The sequence below is a fragment of the Paramisgurnus dabryanus genome, chromosome 13 (assembly GCF_030506205.2).
Source record: "Paramisgurnus dabryanus chromosome 13, PD_genome_1.1, whole genome shotgun sequence".
NCBI lineage: Eukaryota > Metazoa > Chordata > Actinopteri > Cypriniformes > Cobitidae > Paramisgurnus > Paramisgurnus dabryanus.
Window position 1 is genome coordinate 4,632,491 of NC_133349.1, and position 20,768 is coordinate 4,653,258.

General features: G+C 34.9%; 2 protein-coding genes across 2 annotated transcripts in view; both read right to left on the reverse strand.

Moving 5' to 3' along the window:
* Positions 1-3,746: 3,746 nt before the first annotated feature.
* On the reverse strand, positions 3,747-5,441 carry LOC135717760 (neurexophilin-1). The gene is made up of 2 exons (XM_065239939.1): positions 5,424-5,441; positions 3,747-4,436 (listed from the first exon to the last, which is right to left on the reverse strand). The coding sequence occupies exons 1-2, from the start codon at positions 5,439-5,441 to the stop codon at positions 3,747-3,749; spliced, it is 708 nt and encodes a 235-aa protein (XP_065096011.1).
* A 7,186-nt stretch (positions 5,442-12,627) lies between these two features.
* thsd7ab (thrombospondin, type I, domain containing 7Ab) overlaps positions 12,628-20,768 on the reverse strand; it is a 153,186-nt gene continuing 145,045 nt past the window's right edge. The window contains exons 27-29 of the mRNA XM_065298878.2: positions 19,097-19,310; positions 18,693-18,780; positions 12,628-14,644 (exon numbers count right to left, since the gene is read on the reverse strand). Coding sequence (XP_065154950.1) covers positions 14,557-14,644; positions 18,693-18,780; positions 19,097-19,310 — 390 coding nt within the window. The 3' untranslated portion in view covers positions 12,628-14,556. The remainder of the gene's footprint in view (positions 14,645-18,692; positions 18,781-19,096; positions 19,311-20,768) is intronic.

Genomic DNA, 20,768 nt, shown 5'->3' on the forward strand with positions numbered 1-20,768 from the left:
ATAATATATAGGCTAACATTTATTTTATTTGAGAGCAATTTTTTTCAGTTTTTCACATATTAATAGTACTTTTTAGATCAGTTTTACAGGAATAAACAACTGTATTCCTATAAATTGTTTTTAAACAACTTCAAATTTAGCATAAAATTGTAAGAAAAAAACATAACTTTTTTATTTATTTATATACAGAAATTGTTTAATAGATTAATTTCTATGAAAACATATCTTTTGTAGCACATCAATTTTGTGTACATTTTGTAAAAAAAATATTAATGAAAATAATATACAACATTTATTTTATTTGAGAACAGTTTTACCTGTTTTTCCACATATTAATAGTACTTATTGGATCCGTTTTACAGGAATAAACAACTTTATTCCTGTAAAGTTGTTTTTAAACCACTTCAAATTTATCATAAAATTGTAGGAAAAAACATAACTTTTTTATTTATTTATATACAGAAATTGTTTAATTGTTTTCAATCACATTCAAGGGCAATAAACAGGACAATACAGATACAGTATCTTCATATTTCAAAATACAGCATTTTGATATATGAAGATTTTGAAGACTGTATTTTATCCATCTCTATTAATTAGTTTTTACATTACATGTGAAATCCATCATGTATGCAAGTAATGTAAATTCTGATGCTTTACAAAACAAATGTGTTTTGGGGTCACTATCATGGTTAGTAAGAGATTTGAGTCTATTTTTAATTTTTTAATTTATCTTTTGATATTTACCCATTTAATGTCTGTCCAACAAAACTTACTAAAATGAATATTATTAAGAAATATTAAGGATCTGAGAAACATTAACACAAACAATCATTTTACATTTATTTCAATATGTGATAAGTAATTGCCCCCAACTGCGTTTGTCAAACGCATACACATTAATAAAATTACATCTACCAGGAAATATGACAAACCACTGACACTTAATCTCAAAAAGCCAAAACCAATTATAAGATCTTATTTAGTTTTGTTCTGTCTGTCAAGAATGTGACACATAGTCACCAGCACCTGTCACAAATGACAATTCATTTGAAGTGTGCATGAAGACAAACAGTATGAACTACAAAGACTGATCACAATTTAAAAGTTTGAAAATCATAAAATTATAATACAAGACAAAAATTATTCTGCAATAAAAATCCCTAAATGGCTCAATTTTCATGAAGGCAACAATACGTTATACTTTACATACATGAAAGAATACACAAATACACTTACCTTATTTAATATACATATTTAGGTGCATGTGCAGGTCATCTGTGTAGCAGTCATGGTCTACAAATCCATGGTCTGTACTTGTAGACAAATAGTCATAAACTGACGTGAATTTAAACATTACATTTGCATTTATGCATTTGGCAGACGCTTTAATCCTTACAGTGCATTACAAGATATATATTTTATCAGTATGCATATTTCATGGGGTTCGAACCCATGATCTTTTTACTGTTAATGCAATGTCCTACCAGTTGCGCTACAGGAACACATATGAGACACAAATTGAAACTTGTGGAATGACACGAGCTTCAGTAAAAAATGACATACAATTTTATTCTAGTTCAGCATGGAAACCTACTGAGTGATTTAAGCATTACACTGCAAAAAAATGCTTTTCAAGAAAATTTTTTTTAGTATTTTTGTCTTGTTTTCAGTAAAAATATCCAAAAATTCAGCTTTTTTGCTTGTTTTATGTACAAAATCACTTGAATTTGATACTTTTGGTCTAAAAACTAGACTTATTTTCTTGTGTCCTTTTGCCCATAAAGAAAATACATCTTAATTTAAGATATTAAGATATTTTTACTAAAAACAAGACAAAAATACAAGTAATTTTTTTCTTGAAAATCATTTTTTGCAGTGTAGACTTATTTTCTTGTGTCGTTTTGCCCATCAAGAAAATACATCTTAATTAAAAAATTTGTAGATATTTTTACTGAGAACAAGACAAAAATACTAAGTCTAGTTTTTAGACCAAAAATATCAAATTTAAGTGATTTTGTGCATAAAACAAACAAACAAAAATCTGCCAGTGGGGTAAGCAAAAAAATCTTGAACATTTATCTTAAACACTAAATTCAAGAAAAATTCAAGAAAAATTAGCTTACCACATTGGCAGATTGTTTTGCTTGTTTTAAGCACTAATTTAGCTAATGTTTATATTTTTCGTCTAAAAAACTAGACTTATTTTCCTGGGTCATTTTGCTCATCAAGAAAATGCATCTTAATTTAAGATTTTTCAGATATTTTTACTGAAAACAAGACAAAAATACTAAAATTCTTAAATTAAGATGCTTTTTCTTGATGAGCAAAACGACCCAAGAAAATAAGTCTAGTTTTAAGACCTAAAATATCAAATTTAAGTGATTTTGTGCATAAAACAAGCAAAAAAATCTGCCAATGGGCTAAGCTAATTTTTCTTGTCATTTTCTTGAATTTAGTGTTTAAGAATTTTTAGATATTTTTACTGAAAAGTGTGTACTTGCACTACAAAATATGATTTTCAAGAAAAAAAAAATCTTAGTATTTTTGTCTTGTTTTCAGTAAAAATATCTAAAAATTCTTAAATTAGCATGCTTTTTATGATAAGCAAAATAACCTAAGAAAATAAGTCTAGTTTTCAGACCAAAAATATAAAATTAAAATTATTTTGTGCATAAAACAAGCAACATATGAACATTTATCTTAAACACTAAATTCAAGAAAAATTCAAGAAAAATTGGCTTACCCCATTGGCAGATTGTTTTGCTTGTTTTAAGCACTAATTTAGCTAACGTTTATATTTTTTCGTCTAAAAAACTAGACTCATTTTCCTGGGTCATTTTGCTCATCAAGAAAATACATCTTAATTCAAGATTTTTCAGATATTTTTACTGAAAACAAGACAAAAAATACAAAAATTCTTAAATTAAGATGCTTTTTCTTGATGAGAAATACGACCCAAGAAAATAAGTCTAGTTTTTAGACCTAAAATATCAAATTTAAGTGATTTTGCGCATAAAACAAGCAAAAAAATCTGCCAATGGGCTAAGCTAATTTTTCTTGACATTTTCTTGAATTTAGTGTTTAGGAATTTTTAGATATTTTTACTGAAAACAAGACAAAAATACTAAGATTTTTTTTCTTGAAAATATTTTTTTTGCAGTGCAAGAGTGTCATTTTTTTTGCAGTGTGTACTTGCACTGGAAAAAATGATTTTCAAGAAAAAAATCTTAGTATTTTTGTCTTGTTTTCAGTAAAAATATCTAAAAATTCTAAAATTAGGATGCTTTTTTATGATGAGCAAAATAACCTAAGAAAATAAGTCTAGTTTTCAGAGCAAAAATATCAAATTAAAATTATTTTGTGCATAAAAACAAGCAACATGTGAACATTTTTCTTAAACACTAAATTCAAGAAAAATTAAACAAAAATGTGCTTACCCCATTGGCAGATTTTTTGCTCATTTTATGCACAAAATCAATAAAATGTGATATTTTTGGTCTAAAAACTAGACTTATTTTCTTGGGTCGTTTTGCTCATCAAGAAAAGGCATCTTAATTTAAGGATTTTTAGATATTTTTAACTGAAAACAAGAAAAAAAGAATTTTTTTCTTGACAATAATTTTTTGCAGTATGGTAAGCTGGTATCCCAGCCCAACCAAAAAAAGTGTCCAAACCCCCTCTAAAACCAGCCTGCTTAACCAGCTAAACCAGGTCTGAGCTGGTCTTTTCAGTAAGGAAAACCTTTATCCAGTAGGAAAGTATGGAGATTCACTATGGTAGTTGTAGTCAGGACAGACTTTCTGCACCAGTTTGTAGTCCAGGCTGTTGAAGTATACATAGACGCAGATGACTTTAAACGGTTTGGAACAGAGCCACGAGACATGACTGTGGGTCTGGTCCTGATCGCAGCTTTGCGAAGGGTCAAACCAGCATCGTGAGCTCCTCTGAGTTTTTTCCCGCCTCTCATGTTCTACTCGGCAGTTAAACATTCGAGACTCCACAGAGTGCACAACTGATTGTTGTGTCGTCCCATTAAATTCCACCTCTTTGGTCGGAGGAACCAGGCCTACGGATACGTTCCCTCCACCGGTCATGTTGTATTGGAAATAAACACTGAACGTTCCATTGCCGTGATCTACGATCTTCCCTTTGATCAGTAGGTTAAGGCTCGCCGTCCTCACAGTGCACTGGAAATCTCCCCAACCGAACATTTTCTTAGCTTTAACGCTTTTCATTGTAAGCCGTTTTCTGGATTGCTGGCCGGATGGGTGCGTCTCGGTCAGGTTAGGGCTCCAGATCTCCTGCTCAGGACATGGATGGAGATCATCGGAGAGGGTAGAGTCAGGACTTGTCATTGGGTCTAAGTCAGCACATTTAGTCCTCGAGCCGTCCATTTGTGGATACTGGGGGTTTGAAGGACTTTTTCCTTCGGTCTGAGGAAAACAAAACAAATAGTGTAAGTCCACATTTGCAGGTTTTACACAAAGGAGAGACTCTCAACAGATAACCGAGGACACTTTGTTGAAAGGTTCCCTCCTTGACCCCGAGCAAAATGATTTAAAAGCACATCTGTCTTACAAGACAGCTATTTTAGAAGTTCTCTCTTTGATCAATAATCCAAATATTACAGTTTGTTACAGTATGTCACTCATCAAAGAACTGTTCATGTCCAACACCAGGGGTCAGCGCAAGGTCAATCCAAAAACAGGTACTGAGAATATCAAAGCGTGTCAGAGAGGTACCTGTAATGAATAATTGAATTCTGGCCATCGATATCAAGATCAAAAGGATGTGTAAGGGCAAGACGGCTTGACTTACGCTGGGTTAAAGCAACGCTAGAAAAGATTTCTGATACTTTGGATACTGATTTTAAGGCCAGGATTATGCATTACAAATGCATTACAAATAAAAAAAAACATTAATGATGTGCATCTTGAGGCTAAACAATTGCACTGATATGTTTTAAAGATAACCTTTGGGTAAGAAAACTTGTTTGGTTTAGTGCTTTATATTTGCTTCAAAATATTTAATGTGCTTCTATCAATGGATGTTAATTACTTTAATGAATCCCAACATGTAATACTGATTTTAAGATGTGGAGGCGCCATTATTTGTCGTGCATGATGCATTTTGGGTCGATGACATGTAATTACTACAGTTTACTATAGTAAATACTATGGTACCTATTATAGGTTTTCATGTGAGAATGTTTTACTTCCCACTCCCACCTTCGTCTTTATTTTGATTGTCCTTTTTCTTTGTATGTTTTCTGTATTGTTCATTATTTATGTTACTCTTCAGTTCATATTGAAAGGGCAGAACAGAAGACGATCATGTTTTTGTATTTTTAAAATGCCGCCACCAACTGTCTATATGCATTTATAACTCTTGTCTTCTGTTTACTTCATTTTATAATCTACCGATTCGTCGTCATTCATCTTCCATGCACTTAGAGGACTTTGCTGAAAAATTGCTGTGGCGTTTATCGGATTCTGCCAACAAAGCTGTGTTTCTGAATGGCCTGAGGCGGGGATTAAGCAGATTTGAAGTGAAGGTATTTGATGAACTTATAATACTGTAAGTGCCGAGAGCATTCACTTAACTCTTTCACCGCCATTGACGAGTTATCTTGTCAATTAAGAGAGAACACTTCCCTGCCATTTCAAAGTATTTCTGGCTTTCCACAATACCACTATTATCCGCTATACTTCCGCAACTTATAAAACCGAGAAGTTTCACCCTAGGGCAAGCAGCCGGATGTCCGAAAGATCGCTCTGAATCTGATCTCTAAAAAAAGTGACAAAAATGAGGTGTTTTTGAAGAAACCTACCCATGTTTGAGAGGTGATAAAAGAGAACTAATGAAGGTAGAATGAAACTGGGTTTTTTTTTTAAAGCAGAGGGTCTTTTCTTTCATTTGATATATTGTTTTGTATGTTTATATATTTAAAGAAGAAAATTTTCTGAAAAGGCATTAAACTTTTGTGAAAATCATGAAAAATGCTGGCGCTGGCTGGCAACTTAAAAAAAAAAAAAAACGCTGGTGTTAATATCATTATATCATTTTGATTGTGTTTAGCGGAGATGGCGTTTACTGCCGCATGGATGAAATCGCCCAATACAAAGGAATGTAGAGGAAAAGAAAAAAGAGGCTTTCTATTTATGAAAAACATTTCTAATGCTGCGTTTACACCAACCGCGGTAGAGGCGTGAAGCGCGAGTGATTTCAATGTTAAGGCAATGTGAAGACACGTTTACGTGCGTCTGGAGGTCCCGCAGCGCGGATGAGGAATTGAGAATTGCGCGTTGTGCGCGGTACGCGCGAATGATGATTTTTGTGCATTTTGTGGTTCACGCGAATTTGCAGCTGACGCCCAAGTTGAAAAATTTGAACTTTAGCGGAATTTTGCGCCACGTTAACCAATCAGGAGCCTGCTTGCTGCTGTGGTGGCAACCCCGCCGTAGTCACTCATTCAACCAACGCTTGATATTTTCCGTAAGCAGTCACCCGGAGCTATACGACACAAGTTTTTATTTCTATAGAGGAGACAGGAATAAAAAGGACCTCGTTTGGAAGAGTGTCAGTGAGGACATTGGGCAACCTGGTAAGTTGTAATACACATTTCACTTTTGAGTCAACGTGACGTTTATCGACCCGCGCCGTTTATTTCCCCCCGTAGTAAGGTTTCCAAATACAAACCGGTAACTCTCTCGATAAATGCACGATCAATATCAGTCATCTTGCAAACAGACAACCGCATAGCACTTGCCCTAATTTTGCCTATGACGTGCGTCAAATGCTAACTTTTTCCGCGCGTCTACACGCTCTACATGCGCGAATGCATTCAAACTGTTCAAGATGGGTTTTTACGCGGTTGGTGTAAACGCAGCATCATGCTATAAGTGGATCACAGAGCCCAGATGACTACGGGCCGGATCAGCACCAGATCTGCGATGGAGCTGCTGGCTTCAGCGTGGATCCGGTGCGGATCTGGCCTGGAGTCGTTTGCTGTACAAAATAATAAAGTAAGCCAATTTATGACCCCTTTAAGCTTTGTCTGTGAAACCAGCCCTTAGTACTGCTTAAGAAATAGTTCACTCAAAGACAGACAGATAGACAAGCAGACAGAGAGACAGACCGATACCTTTAATGACATAAAAATTGGCAACAGAGGTGTCAGAAAAAAGCACTGTTCATTTCAAGTCCCCTGCAGCGATCAGCTAATGAGATAATTTACGGCGGCATTAAAAAACCTCTCTCGTTTGACTCATTTACATTTCAGCATTACATTTGATGATACACAATACAGTAAGAAATGCGGCTTTACTGACAGAATGCCGTGAAACATAATTAACTTCATCTAAAGGCTGACAGTTTTCCAGAACAGCACTGGGCGGGGTTACAGCTTTCCGAAGGCAGATTTACAGGAACCTGGTCTAATGGATCAGACTCAAGCAGCGGTTATAAATATGATCAAGGTGTTTGAGCTCCGAGTTTCTATTCTGAAAGCCTATTATAGAGAAGTAATAATCACAAACATACTTTAAAACATATCACGTAACGTAATGCTTGTAAACAAGGCTGGTTATGATGGAATATCATAGAGACCAAAATGATGTTGTGTGGATCATTTAGTGAATTTTTTAAAAAAAGTAACAAAAACAAGCCCTGTTTACTTATTCAGCACATAATAGGTGTGTAATTAAAGGTAGTTACTTGTGTTTTGTGATTATATCTCATGAATCCTAAATCCAAACCAATACTCTAAATAAAAAAGTTTTCCAACGCATTACTTTAAATGCATAAAATTAATAAGCAACGAACTTATTAAGGTTGTATAGTTTAAAAACTGATATGTAGTGTTGTTTAGACCAGTGGTTCTCAAACTGGGGGCCGTGGCCCCCTGGGGGTCCGCGAGATGGTGCCAGGGTGGCCCCAGTTTATTATAAAATACATTATTTTTTCATAATTTCTTTGTAATGAAACCTCAGAAAAACAAGACTACTAACTAACAGCACTACATTGTACAATTTAATGTATTTTGTTTAATTCAAATTTAAGTTTTAGAATGTTTCATGTCATAAATTTTCTTTGGGGAGCCACAAAGCGATGCACTGTACACAAGGGGGGCCGCACGACAAAAAGTTTGAGAACCACTGGTTTAGACAATGTATATACTGGAAATGTTAGTGTCTTATAATGTGTAACTTTCAATATTTAAAAAAAGAAAAAATGTAATAGACTTAACTAATAAAATACCTTAATAAATCCTATTATGAACTGTAAACAGTGCTCATATCTGAAATAGGCTTCACCTATTGTAATGTTCACATTGTATGTAATTAAAACATTAACATTTAAAATGGTTTGAAGTCAAAAGTATTATTTATTTTGATCAAATCAACTTAATTATATTATTTTGCCCCAATTAACTCATTCCCCACCAGCCTTATTTTTTTTAAACTAGCCCGACAGCATTTATTTTGTGGTTTTCACAAAAGTTTCACAAAATCTTCTATAAATATATAAACATACAAATATATCAAATAAAAGAACAGACCCTCTGCTTTCAAACAAACAAAACTGGGAAAAAATCATCCTATCTTCATTTGTTCTCTTTTTATAACTTTTTATATATTAGGTTTTTCAAAAATACCAAAATTTGAGCAGAAATAATTGCATTTTTGTAAAAAAAAATTGTTAGAGATCAGATTCAGAGTGATGATCAAAACATACACGGAGTTTAAAAGGTTTTTGAATTAGTTGATGCTTCAGTTTTTTATAAATTGGGTAAGAGCGCCACCTAGTGTATAACTATAGAAATTATGGAATTACAGATTACTGTAAAAATTCGTCAGAGAAGTGTCATCGGCAGGGAAAGTTTTCTCTTAATTGACGAGATTACTCGACGAGATAACTCGTCAATGGTGGGGAAAAAGATAAAACAACGAGATAACTCGATGAGATAACTAGTTAATGGTGATGAAAGAGTTAAAATAACGAGATAACTCGACGAGATAGCTCTTCAATGGTGGGGAAAGAGTTAAAATAACAAGATAACTTGACGAGATAACTCGTCCATGGTGGGGAAAGAGTTAAAATAACAAGTTAACTCGACAAGATAACTTGTCAATGGTGATGAAAGAGTTAAAATAATGAGATAACCCGACGAGATAACTCGTCAATAGCGGGGTAAGAGTTAAAATAATCATTTTTAGAGTAAGAGAGTAGAAATAACTGCACATTTTCAGTTTCTACAGTGCAGTCAAGATAAAAAAAAGGGGAATAAAATTCAAGCATGAAATTTTGACATACTGTAACTGAGCAGAAACATTTCCAGAGAGAAAGAGAGAGAGAGAGAGAGAGAGAGAGAGAGAGAGAGAGAGAGAGAGAGAGAGAGAGAAAGAGAAAGAGAGAGAGAGCCCACTTCAACCTAAAGTTGAAAAAGAATCCATGATAGCATGGAGAATATCAGTAAATAAATCAATGTAACGTCATGTATTAATGGTGATAACACAAACAGTCTCTCTGTATGCAATAATCAGATGAACATTGTCAAATCCATTCAACCTGGCCGGCTGAAAAAACAGAAACTCCAAAAAATCGAAACTTATAATATCAATCCAATAGCTCTTTCACAGAATTCGTCTATTGGATCTTTATCTCCAGAGGTCAGACACTTACAGTCACAATTTTATATTTATATAAAAAAGCAATAATCCTGTTGAGGCTTGAGCACCGTTGCCTCATATTTCAATTAGGGACAAATCGATCTTCAGTCTAAGGTGCGAGCTAGACCTCACAGGATTGGGAGAGGGTGAATGGAAAAGACGAAGCAGAACTGGAGAGCAAGAGAGACACATCAACACCCAACACAACTTCTCCAGCTGACAATATAGTGGAACACTGAATTATTGAAGGTGTCCAGTGAGAAGTCCAGGCATCTGATGCTAAACACAGGACATCAGCCTTCAACATGGGTACTGCAGAACACCCACAGCTACACAACAGCAACACTTTTTTTGTATTGTAACACATAAGGTTGTATGTGTTAACATTAGTTAATGCATTCAACTAAAAATGCACGATACTACAATGTTAATTCATGTTATTTTAGCATTTACTAGCCTAATACAGTTATAAAATCAAAACTGGTCACATAAGTTAATGCACAGTGAACATGAACAATCGTACTGCCATTAACCAACATTAACAAAGATTTTAAAATGCTTCAATATTTCTTATGGTTAACAAATACAACCTTATTGTATCACAGAACCCACACACACAAAGATGTATTAATCATAAACATATCTCACAAATATCTAAACATTTGCTTGGATTTATATTGCATTTTCTTATTCTCTGTATTGTACACAATTGTCTTAGTATTGATTTGTCCAAGATGTCTCTTTAAAATATGGCTTATCTGACAGAATATAACAAACTCAGCAATATTATGTGAAACAATATTTATTTTGCTATATGATACAGTTTATTAACCTTAGCGAAAATAGGCGTCTCATCCAATCAGAAGTGTCTTTACGCATCCGTTTTCATAATAAAAAAATCTGACTTTTACTTTGATTTAATGGACATAACGATTTAAGACACATCAATCTTCCCTTTCCGTCATTTTCTTAAACTCTAACTCATTTTCCAATATGTTTTGAAGATTCACAGCATAAGAAGTCAAATTCCAGATTTTATAGTTTAAAACGTATACTCCTCCCTTAGTATCGATCTTTTGATTAGATGTTATTTCACTCCATTAGGATCCTAAGAGGACTGATTCCCAAATTACGATTAGAAATTCCTCTGGGAATTCTGATGTGTCGCTGTCCGTGGTGCTGAACATCAAACAGCCAAACACATGAACGCGCAACAACTACATCGCACGACATACAAGCATTTCAACATGAATTATTAAATAAAGCATAATCTTACCCCATAAATGCAGATGATCATCGTAAGAAATGTCCAGCTGTGTAAAATCCTCATCATCCAGCAGGTTTGTGACGCTAACTTTTCCGTAGAAATGTCAGTTTCAGTAAGGAACTTCATTAGGAAAGAGGTTTTCTTGGTGGTGAATGGATTTTCTCTGCCACATGGCCACTATGCTCCATCTAATACTGACAGATGCACACGCGGAGGTGGACCCGCCTATGAATTCAGAGTGAACTGATCCATCTCGATAGCACTTTATAATAACTTTCATTAATAGTGTTATTCCTACTGCGCAGTACATTTTCATCTCCACATCATCTGTGTCATAATATACTGGATAAAATATAACACCTGTGTCTTAATATCACTTATTTCGAGGACATTAAGTTCTAGTTAAAAAAGTCAGAAATTAATTTAAGTTAACTCTGAAAGGCATCTTTTAGTTATGGCTAAAGTTAGCTTTATATTTCAAAATGGTCCGTCCATTGACATTTTTTTTATTTTTTTATTTACAACAGACCTATTCAGTTTTATTAAAGTTACAGAGATTTAAAAGTAGTGCACAGTAGGAGCTATGTAAGGCATAGACAAACTAAAAAATGGTTCAATCCTAAAGTAAAACAAGTAGGCAAACTAAAAAGTGTAGTACCAAATAATCCAAATCCAAATTAAATGTCTCAGAAACAAACACTTATAATATATATCTGTGTGCGTATGCATTACAGAAGCCATACAAACATCATATTTCCCACTCAAACGCGTCTGGATGTGGCTGTATTTTTAAAATTTCCATTTTTAAACATCAAAACAATTGTCATGAATTAAATGAAAGAAACAAATACAACACGATAGAAGCATCAATTACGCGATATTAATGCGCACTCAATGACCGCCTGCAGCCTCCGGTAACCGGACGCATAGGCGCGGGATGACACGCATACAAACCGAACTGTGCCACTAAATACTGCATGTATCCGTCGTCCTGAATTTGTGGTAATTTCCCAAAATAAAAGATAAGTCGAACTTATCTTACAAAATAACATGTTTTTTTTATTTCGTTCTTAGCCCATTGATTATCATTGCCAAATGGGTTTACAACATGGTTTAATCATCACTGAGAGTACAACCACTGTCAGGCACAAACATTTGTCCAATCGGACTTTTGATATACTGTACTCCAAAGATATTTTAACCAGTTAAGTGATTCCCAACAAACGCATGGAATGAAAAACTAACACTACAGCACAGAAAACCACAGTCAAGTTTGGGTTATTTTCACCTACACACTTGTCAAAAAATGGTCCTTAGCTGTCACTGGGGCAGTACCCTTAAACCCAAAGAGTGCATATTAGTACCTTAAAGGTACTGCGAACTGTCCCAGTGACAGCTTGGAAACATTTTTTTCTGACAGTGCAGTACTATTTCAAAAGATGTAAATAACACTGGTCCAAAACACTTCCCGTTTCGTGTTTTTTTATTTTATATATATATATATATCATTATCTTTAAGATGTTCTATACTGTATATGTTCTGTTGGTTGTATTTTATCCCAACGTTTATCTAGTGTTAAAAACCTGAAACAGGAAGTGCTTCTGGACCAGCGTTGTTTATATCTTGTGAAATGGTCTATACCAGAAGAGCAAAATAAAGATAAATAAATCATAAGAAATCTTCTTAACACATTATAATACACGAATATTTATTTTCTGAAGGTCATCATAAAACATAAACAAGCTGTACAAAAGACCTCGAAACTTTACAACATGAAAAAAAAAAGAAATCTGTGATATCACTTTGCAATATATATTAAACATTTCTGTGCGATAAAAAATAACTCGTAGGATGAAATGAATATTCATTTATTTACAAATAAAACTATTTTACCAGCTATTAGCAGGACGTCCAGGCGAAATGAGCCACACTAAACTGAATAAATGGGGTTATAATGAGAAAGTTGATCAATTCAAAGTATCTATTACATATGATATTATGGTATTCAAGTTGTTTTATGAATAGGCTACAATTATAATTGCTTTTTAAATTCAAATCCAATTTAGATTTCATTATCTAAGCTTTTATATATATCAAACAGCAATAATTTATTAAAAATACTTTTTGGAAACGTACATTTCATCCTTATGTACTATACAGAGTGAATTTAGGCAGATTGGGACAGTTTTTGACATTAAATCGACCATGACCTGAATATTTCCATATATATATTTCCATATATATATATAAAATTAATTAATTTTTTTGGTCAGACCAAAGTGCTACACACGAACAGTGGCCCTAAAAAAGAATTTGCATACTTAAGTCATGAATGTCATTGTATTAGATAACTCTATGTGCTATTTTATTTTAAATCACAAGCATGTTTTAAAAGCAACACATCAATGATAAAACAACAGGTTTGGATAGTTTCTGGTTGTCGACTATTAGTTCAACAAGTTAATGTGAAGAAATAAACCTGAGGTTACTCTGTTAGGACAGCAATTTGCCCTTCACACAGGGAAACTAACTTCATACAGCCACTAAAAATTATTTATGTTATGTTATGAGAAGCTTTTGCATCATGTATCTGCAGATTCAACTAACTGTGATATATGGGCATTTTGAAGTGTTCAAATACATTTTGGGGGCAGTGTATTTTTGTATGACCTATGACATTGTTTTGTGAGGATTTGGCAACAATACTGAGACACCTTCCATATTTCTTAATCAATAATAAGGCAGAAATGATTGGTCTTATCAAGAGACCCATTGTCTTGACACATGTATAACCCGCGCCCACCAAACATCATTATACTGGCACAACCATTTCTCATCCAATTAAATATTTATATATAAATTATGTAATGTAAAACTAAAAACAAACAAGAAGACACATTATAGAAATGATACATTGCACAATAAGTGATGACTGAAGGACATCAGGTCTTTAAAGATTCCAACACTGACTGAGATTTATTTATACACATCATTGTGTTTCATGTTTTCTTTTCTTAAAGAATCGTTGTTTCAGACATTGTTCAATGGCAAACGGTGCTGCACTAATATAGTGCACAAAAACCTGGAATCAGAACGGAGATCCAGGAAAACCAGGATTTGTCTGGAAACTTTCACTTTCCATAGAAAAGCCGCTTCTCGAAAAGTTCGGTGAGCAAATCTAAGTGATATTTGAAGTAAGAGTTTATTATTATTCTCTTTGTTTATGTGTTGACATTGTTTATGCAATAACCTTCCTCAAAAATTCCTAAAAACAGGAAACCAAAAAATTGCGCTGATAAAATCCTAGAGAGAAGTCAGACCAATCGCAGATGACCAAAAACTTGATTGTAGTTGCACAATAATGAACTGAAACAAAGGCGTTATTGTAAAGGCTCTTTCAGAATGAGAATGTAGAGTAGAAACAAGCGTGAAGTTTTGTTTTATCTCCGGTGATCCATGAATGTTTTTCTTGTAAGTTGGATTTAAGCAAAGTGTCCAGTACTGATCTCCCAAAACTTGAAGAATGAGTTTCTTTTGTTAATCTCACATTTGTGTTTTGTTGAGATTCCCACATCTGCAGAAGGTTGATGATGTTTTGTGGTCTCCAGGATGAGCTACATGTCAGCATCACCGTCATACGCCAGGGTCAGAGGTTTCAGTCTGTTATTGTTTTGTCTTCGCTGAGGTTTCTTTGGCTTTTTGCTAAAACAAATATTGAAAAATTATTTCATAACTGGTGTAATACTTTTAAAATGACCACATACACACTATGGCGAGTGTTAAATTCACTTTTGCACACACAAAGTTGGATTGATTCACTCACTCATTTACATGCGTTTGTGACTTCAAAACTTTACAGAACTGTGCAACTAATACAAATAGGAAATTTTAAATGCAATGTTAAAAAGATGATTGAGAAAGACTGAGAAAACAAAAAATATAATAAAATATGATAGAAATTAGGATGTTCAGTGATTGTTCAGTGGTTTAAGATGAAATTTGACCGGTGCCATGACAAACAAAAACTAAAGCTTAACACCGCAAACTAGTCCTGCAGCTGTCTGTCCCTAAAGTAAAAGCTTCCAACAAAGGCATCATCTTTAAATGTTTCTGCCCCAGCATTAACATTTGATTTTCATAAAAGTTTAATGCTTTCCAAAAAATTTCGGTAACACTTTACTTGAAGGGGTGTTCATAAGACTGACATGACACATTCATAATCATGACATGACACGTGTTATGAACATGAAGCAGATTTTATGCACATTCATGACAACTCTCATTAAGTTTCATACGTTCAATTATGTAATTTTTAATGCAAAGATAACATTGTTTGAGATGTCTTTGTTATGACAACTTGACATTACCAAGATAACATAACTGACAACTTTTTACCACTGATATAAATTAAATTTGTCATTAAAATGTCATTTAGTGTTAATAATAATAATCTGTCATATAGTTTTATAACAGCATCATAAATATTTTTATTGACCTCAACTACAGCGGTTCAAATATAATTTGTCATTAAAATGTCATTAAGTTTTAATACTCTGTCAAATAGTTTTATAACAACATCTTAAATATTCTTCAGTTTATATATTTTTTTTTAAGTTTCCTTCACGTGTTTAACAAATAAAATCAATCATTCAATAATAATAATAATAATAATAATAAATGTAAATGATATTTTATGCATTTGGAGAAAGACTCAACTCAAAATTAAATGAAAACAGTACAATAATGGGTTAAGCCATGCAGCGTTGGGTCCATATCACTGCAAAGTTAAATACATTAAATTAAATTAATTAAATGTTTTGTTATTTTTTTTCTTCTATGTCAGAATCCTCTGTGTGAGGAAGAACAAGTTTTGTTAGTTGTCAGTGTTTTTATGTATTGTGCACATACATTAAGTATAATATTTTGACGTGTCTGTTGCATTTTGTTAAGGTATTTAAAATTAATTGACATAGTATTAACACTTAATGACATTTAAATGTAATGTTAACCCATAAAGTTAGGTAGTTTCTTAAGTCTGATCATTTTTCTGCTATGTCATGTTTATGAAGATTTATGACAAGTTATGATGTATTGGTTTATGTCAAGTTGTCATAACAAAGACAGTTAAAATAATGTCGTCTCTGCATCAAAATGACATAATTGAACAAATGACACTTAATGACTGCTGTCATAAAATCTCCTTCATGTTCATGACACGTGTCATTTCATCATTATGAAGGTGTCATGTCAGTCATATGAACAGCCCTTCAAGTAAAGTGTTACCACATTTGGTTCTTTAAATATAGAAAAATACGATATATCAAATGAAAGAACAGACCCTCTGCTTAAAAAAAAAATCATCCTATCTTAATTTGTTCTCTTTTTATCACTTCTCAAATATGGGTATGTTTCTTCAAAAATAACAAATTTTAAGCAAATTTTAGAGCTTTTGTTAGAGATCAGACTTAGAACGATGATAAAAACATACACAAAGTTTTTGCTGATTTTGGTCCGGTTTATGCTTCAGGGCATAACGATCAAGTGCGAAGTGGGCGGATCTTGGGCACTGTTGCTATTTTCCCGGCGGGAGAAATAACTCTTGCGCCAGGTGCAAATCAATAAGGGGTTGGTCTGAAGTAGGTTCATTATTCATAGGTGTGGTTTGGGCGTAACGTCAAATAAACCAATCAGAACGTCATCCAACATTCCCTTTAAACGCAAGGGTGCAAGTTCCATGGCGGGTTGCTATTATTATGACGGATTTACCAGGCGCACGCCAGGAGCGGTTCACAGCCGAGGAGACCCACGTTCTTGTAAGAGCAGTCAAAGACAGAGAAGTTGTTTTGTATGGGAATAGGAGAAACCCGCCCAAATCAGCGTCGGTTAAACAGGCGTGAGAGGAAATAGCCACAATTGTCTCATCAGCTGGCATCCCCATCGTTGCGCCAAGCGCTACAATGATGTCAGGAGACGGGGGAATCCCAAGCTTGCCAGCATAAATCGGGCACGCCATGTAACGGGAGGTGAATCTGCCTCTACACAGATCTGCTTCCACCCTCACAGCTGAAAGGGTTTGGGGGCTTTGAAATCGGACGCAAGAAACGCAAGCAAGCTCCAACCCCAAAGTACACTTAAAAATCAAGTTTATATACATTAAGGTTTCTTATGAAAACATTTTAATTATTATTTACATAAAATAAACGTAATACAGCCACACAAAAATGTATGAAAATATTTTAATCGTTATTTACATGAGAATTTTTTAACGCAGCCACACAATAAATAAAAAACAATCACCACAATGCTCACCACTATGATTTCCCTCATCGCATGTGTTAATATTTTTTATTGTAACAATTTATGATTTGCAAAAATAACTGTTGCATCTGTGTAGATTAGATAAGCAAAGTGTGTGCGCGTTGTGCACGCTATACATTATGATCAAGCATGCGCCCTTAAAATAGCATAATGAACCACGCGCAACGCGCCACTGACTTTAGACTTTAGTTTTTTTTGGTCAGTGGCGCAATTGTTTTTTGAAATTGCAAAATAGCATCAGGGATGGTTTGTGCCGGAACACGCCTCCTTTTTTGCGCTGAACCGCCCATGGAGCGCAAGTTCATTCCCTAGTTTGCCGACGTGCGTCTGTGGAGGGAAAAACCCGCTGTGCGCCGGTGCAAAATACGAATGATACATGCGTCACTGACAAAGTCAATTGCGCTGGGTGCAAGATAGGGCCCTCAGTGTTTTATAAGGTGCGTAAGAGCGCCACCTAGTGGATAATAGCGAAAATATGGATTGCCATAAAAACTCGTCATTGGCAGGGAAAGAGTTAAGGCATTGTGCTTCTTATTTTGGCCTTATTTTATACATCACACGCATCGTCTCCTCTCATGGAGAACAATATCCCAGTATGCAATGGGACAGAGTAACAAAAATCATCCGTATCATTAAACAAAGCAAAAGTGTTGGTTATAAATTATAAACTATATATTTCATTCTACACTAAAAACTATCGACGAAGAAACAGTCTATAATTCCCTAGCTATCAATTGGCTGGTAAAAATACACATTTGCACCCAAAAAGTTAATCTTTGTACCTCAGAGGTACATATTGGTACCAAATGTGTACATATTAGTACTGCGTACTGCCCCAGTTACAGCTTGGGACCAATTTTTTACCAGAAGGAGCATAATATAGTTTCATTTGTCGCAATGCATATTTATTCATTATATTAATAACATTTATAAATTTGGCATTAAAGGGTTATTTGGTTGTTACCTTTGTCAAATGCTCACTGCAAACTGAACTTCCCAAATGATTTATAAGATTCATGTTTCCTAACAAGTAAGTCACTAAGTATCTTTATAAAATAAAACTACAGACAGCGTACCCGGGCGGCTCATGCAGGGTTGAGACAAAACATAAGGCAGCGTGAGGCGGAGGCACGGGAGGTTGTGATTGGAAGATATCAGAAGCCCTTAACTGCCTCTCGACTCTCGGCCAGGCTGCTGACACTCAGGGCAGGTGTACGTCAGTTCGTGGGCATCCTGCCCCATCCACACAACCGCACCGTTGGCGGAGGCTGGCGTCCCGAGTGACCGGCGGATGGCACAATAACTGCTGCTCATAATGGATGAGGGGGGCATGAACGATGGGTTAAATAAAAACATGACAGAACGAATGTGCGGAGCAAATGAGGAACATAAAGGTGATGAAGAAGCGGATGGAAAGAGATGTTGCTCTTACCATGCAAGGTAAATCATGGACACTATAAAGACCAGAAGGACGAAAACACCTGCCGCCACACCGTAAACCCATGTCTTCAGCTTACCGTCTGATATAAGAGGAGGAGCGACAACACAAAAAACATCAGATAGCATACAGACACTGATCTTATCACTTTGACTTACATGCAAGTTTAACATTATGAATCAGATCAGTGCGTTGAAATATGTCGGTTGCTGATCTCTGTGTTTACAATAATATCAATCACTAAATAAGCTCGAAATATTAATCAGCTTCTTTTTAAAAATACATTTTTTATTAACCCATTGGAGTGATGAATGGATGCATTATTTGGCCAATTCAGCGCAATTCAAAACAAAAAGATGCTAAAATGTGCATATAAACACAAAAAACTGAAACGTAACCTGGTCCAAAGGGTTGCAGGTACCAAGTGCGCCCGACACGGCCGGGTTGGACCGTAGTGGGAAAGGTGGGGTTGATGGCTCGGCTGGTCTTGACATCGGCCTTCTTGTCCCCTGCCGTTGGGATTTCGAGCACTGGGATTGGTGCACATTGCTCTATAAGTCCCTCAGCAGTCAACACTTCAGTATAACCCTCCTCGCACACACACAGGCCCTCCTGTAGGGGGCAGCAGAGACACACAAATAAATCCACACTCCCTTCATTCTGAACCTGAATATTTGTACTGCACAATAAAAGCATGTGGCTCTCCTGATTTTGCCAAGTGGTTGAGGTCTTCAGGGCAACATTATGTCAACCCTGGGACAACATTTCAATCAACCAATCAGATTTCAGAAATAAGTTTACAGTGTGTTTCAAGTATTGGGGTGGATGGCAAACCTAAAATCTTCTCACAATTTTATGTAAAACACATAGGGGTGGTTTCCCGGACAGGGTTTAGATTAATCCAGGACTAGGCCTTAATTATATTAGGACATTTAAGTAGTTTTTACAAACAAATCTTACAAAAAATGATACTGGTGTGCATCTTGAGACAAAACAATGTCACTTACATATGTCAAGATATTTCAGTACAAGGTGTTGTAAATTAAGACAGATCAAATATGCATTTTAATCTGGGACTAGGGTAAGGCCTGTCCGCCCCACAGTGTTTATTATGGTAGCATAGGGGTGGTTTCCCGGACAGGGCTAAGCTTAAGCCAGGACTAGGCCTTAGTTTAATTATGAAATATAAGTAGTTTTAACAAACATGCTTCATTAAAGGATTAGTCAATTTTCTTAAAAAAAATCCAGATAATTTACTCACCACCATGTCATCCAAAATGTTGTTGTCTTTCTTTGTTCAGTCGAGAAGAAATTGTGTTTTTTAAGGGAAACATTCCAGGACTTTTCTCATTTTAATGAACTTTAATGGACCCCAACACTTAACAGTTTTAATGAAGTTTAAAATTGTCGTTTCAAAGGACTCTAAACGATCCCAAACGAGGCATAAGGGTCTTATCTAGCGAAACAATTGTCATGTTTGGCAATAAAAATAAAAATATGCACTTTTAAACCACAACTTTTCTTCTTCCTCTGGCTGTGTTCGACATACAACAACGTCGGAACGGTCCTCTTTCTCCATATTTGCAAACACTGGGGCGTAGTTTCGATACGTCATCTGTGACCTCTTGACGTGATGACATTACGCGAGGTCGCGCTGGCGCATCACAGGACCGGAGGAAGACGAGAAGTTATGGTTTAAAAGTGCATATTTTATATTTTTCTTGTCAAAAATGACAATCGTTTCGCTAGATAAGACCCTTATGCCTCGTTTGAGATCGTTTAGAGTCCTTTGAAACTGCAATTTTAAACTGCATTAAAACTGTTAAGTGTTGGGGTCCATTAAAGTCCATTAAAATGAGAAAAATCCTGGATTTATTTTCACAAAACATAATTTCTTCTCGACTGAACAAAGAAAGACATCAACTTTTTGGATGTAAAATGTTATGGGAGTACATTTTCTGTGTGTTTTATTTTTTAAGAAAATGGACTAATCCTTTAAAAAACATTACTTGAGTGCATTTTGAAGCAAAACAAAGGGCACTGGTGTATTTTAAGATATGTCAGCGCAAA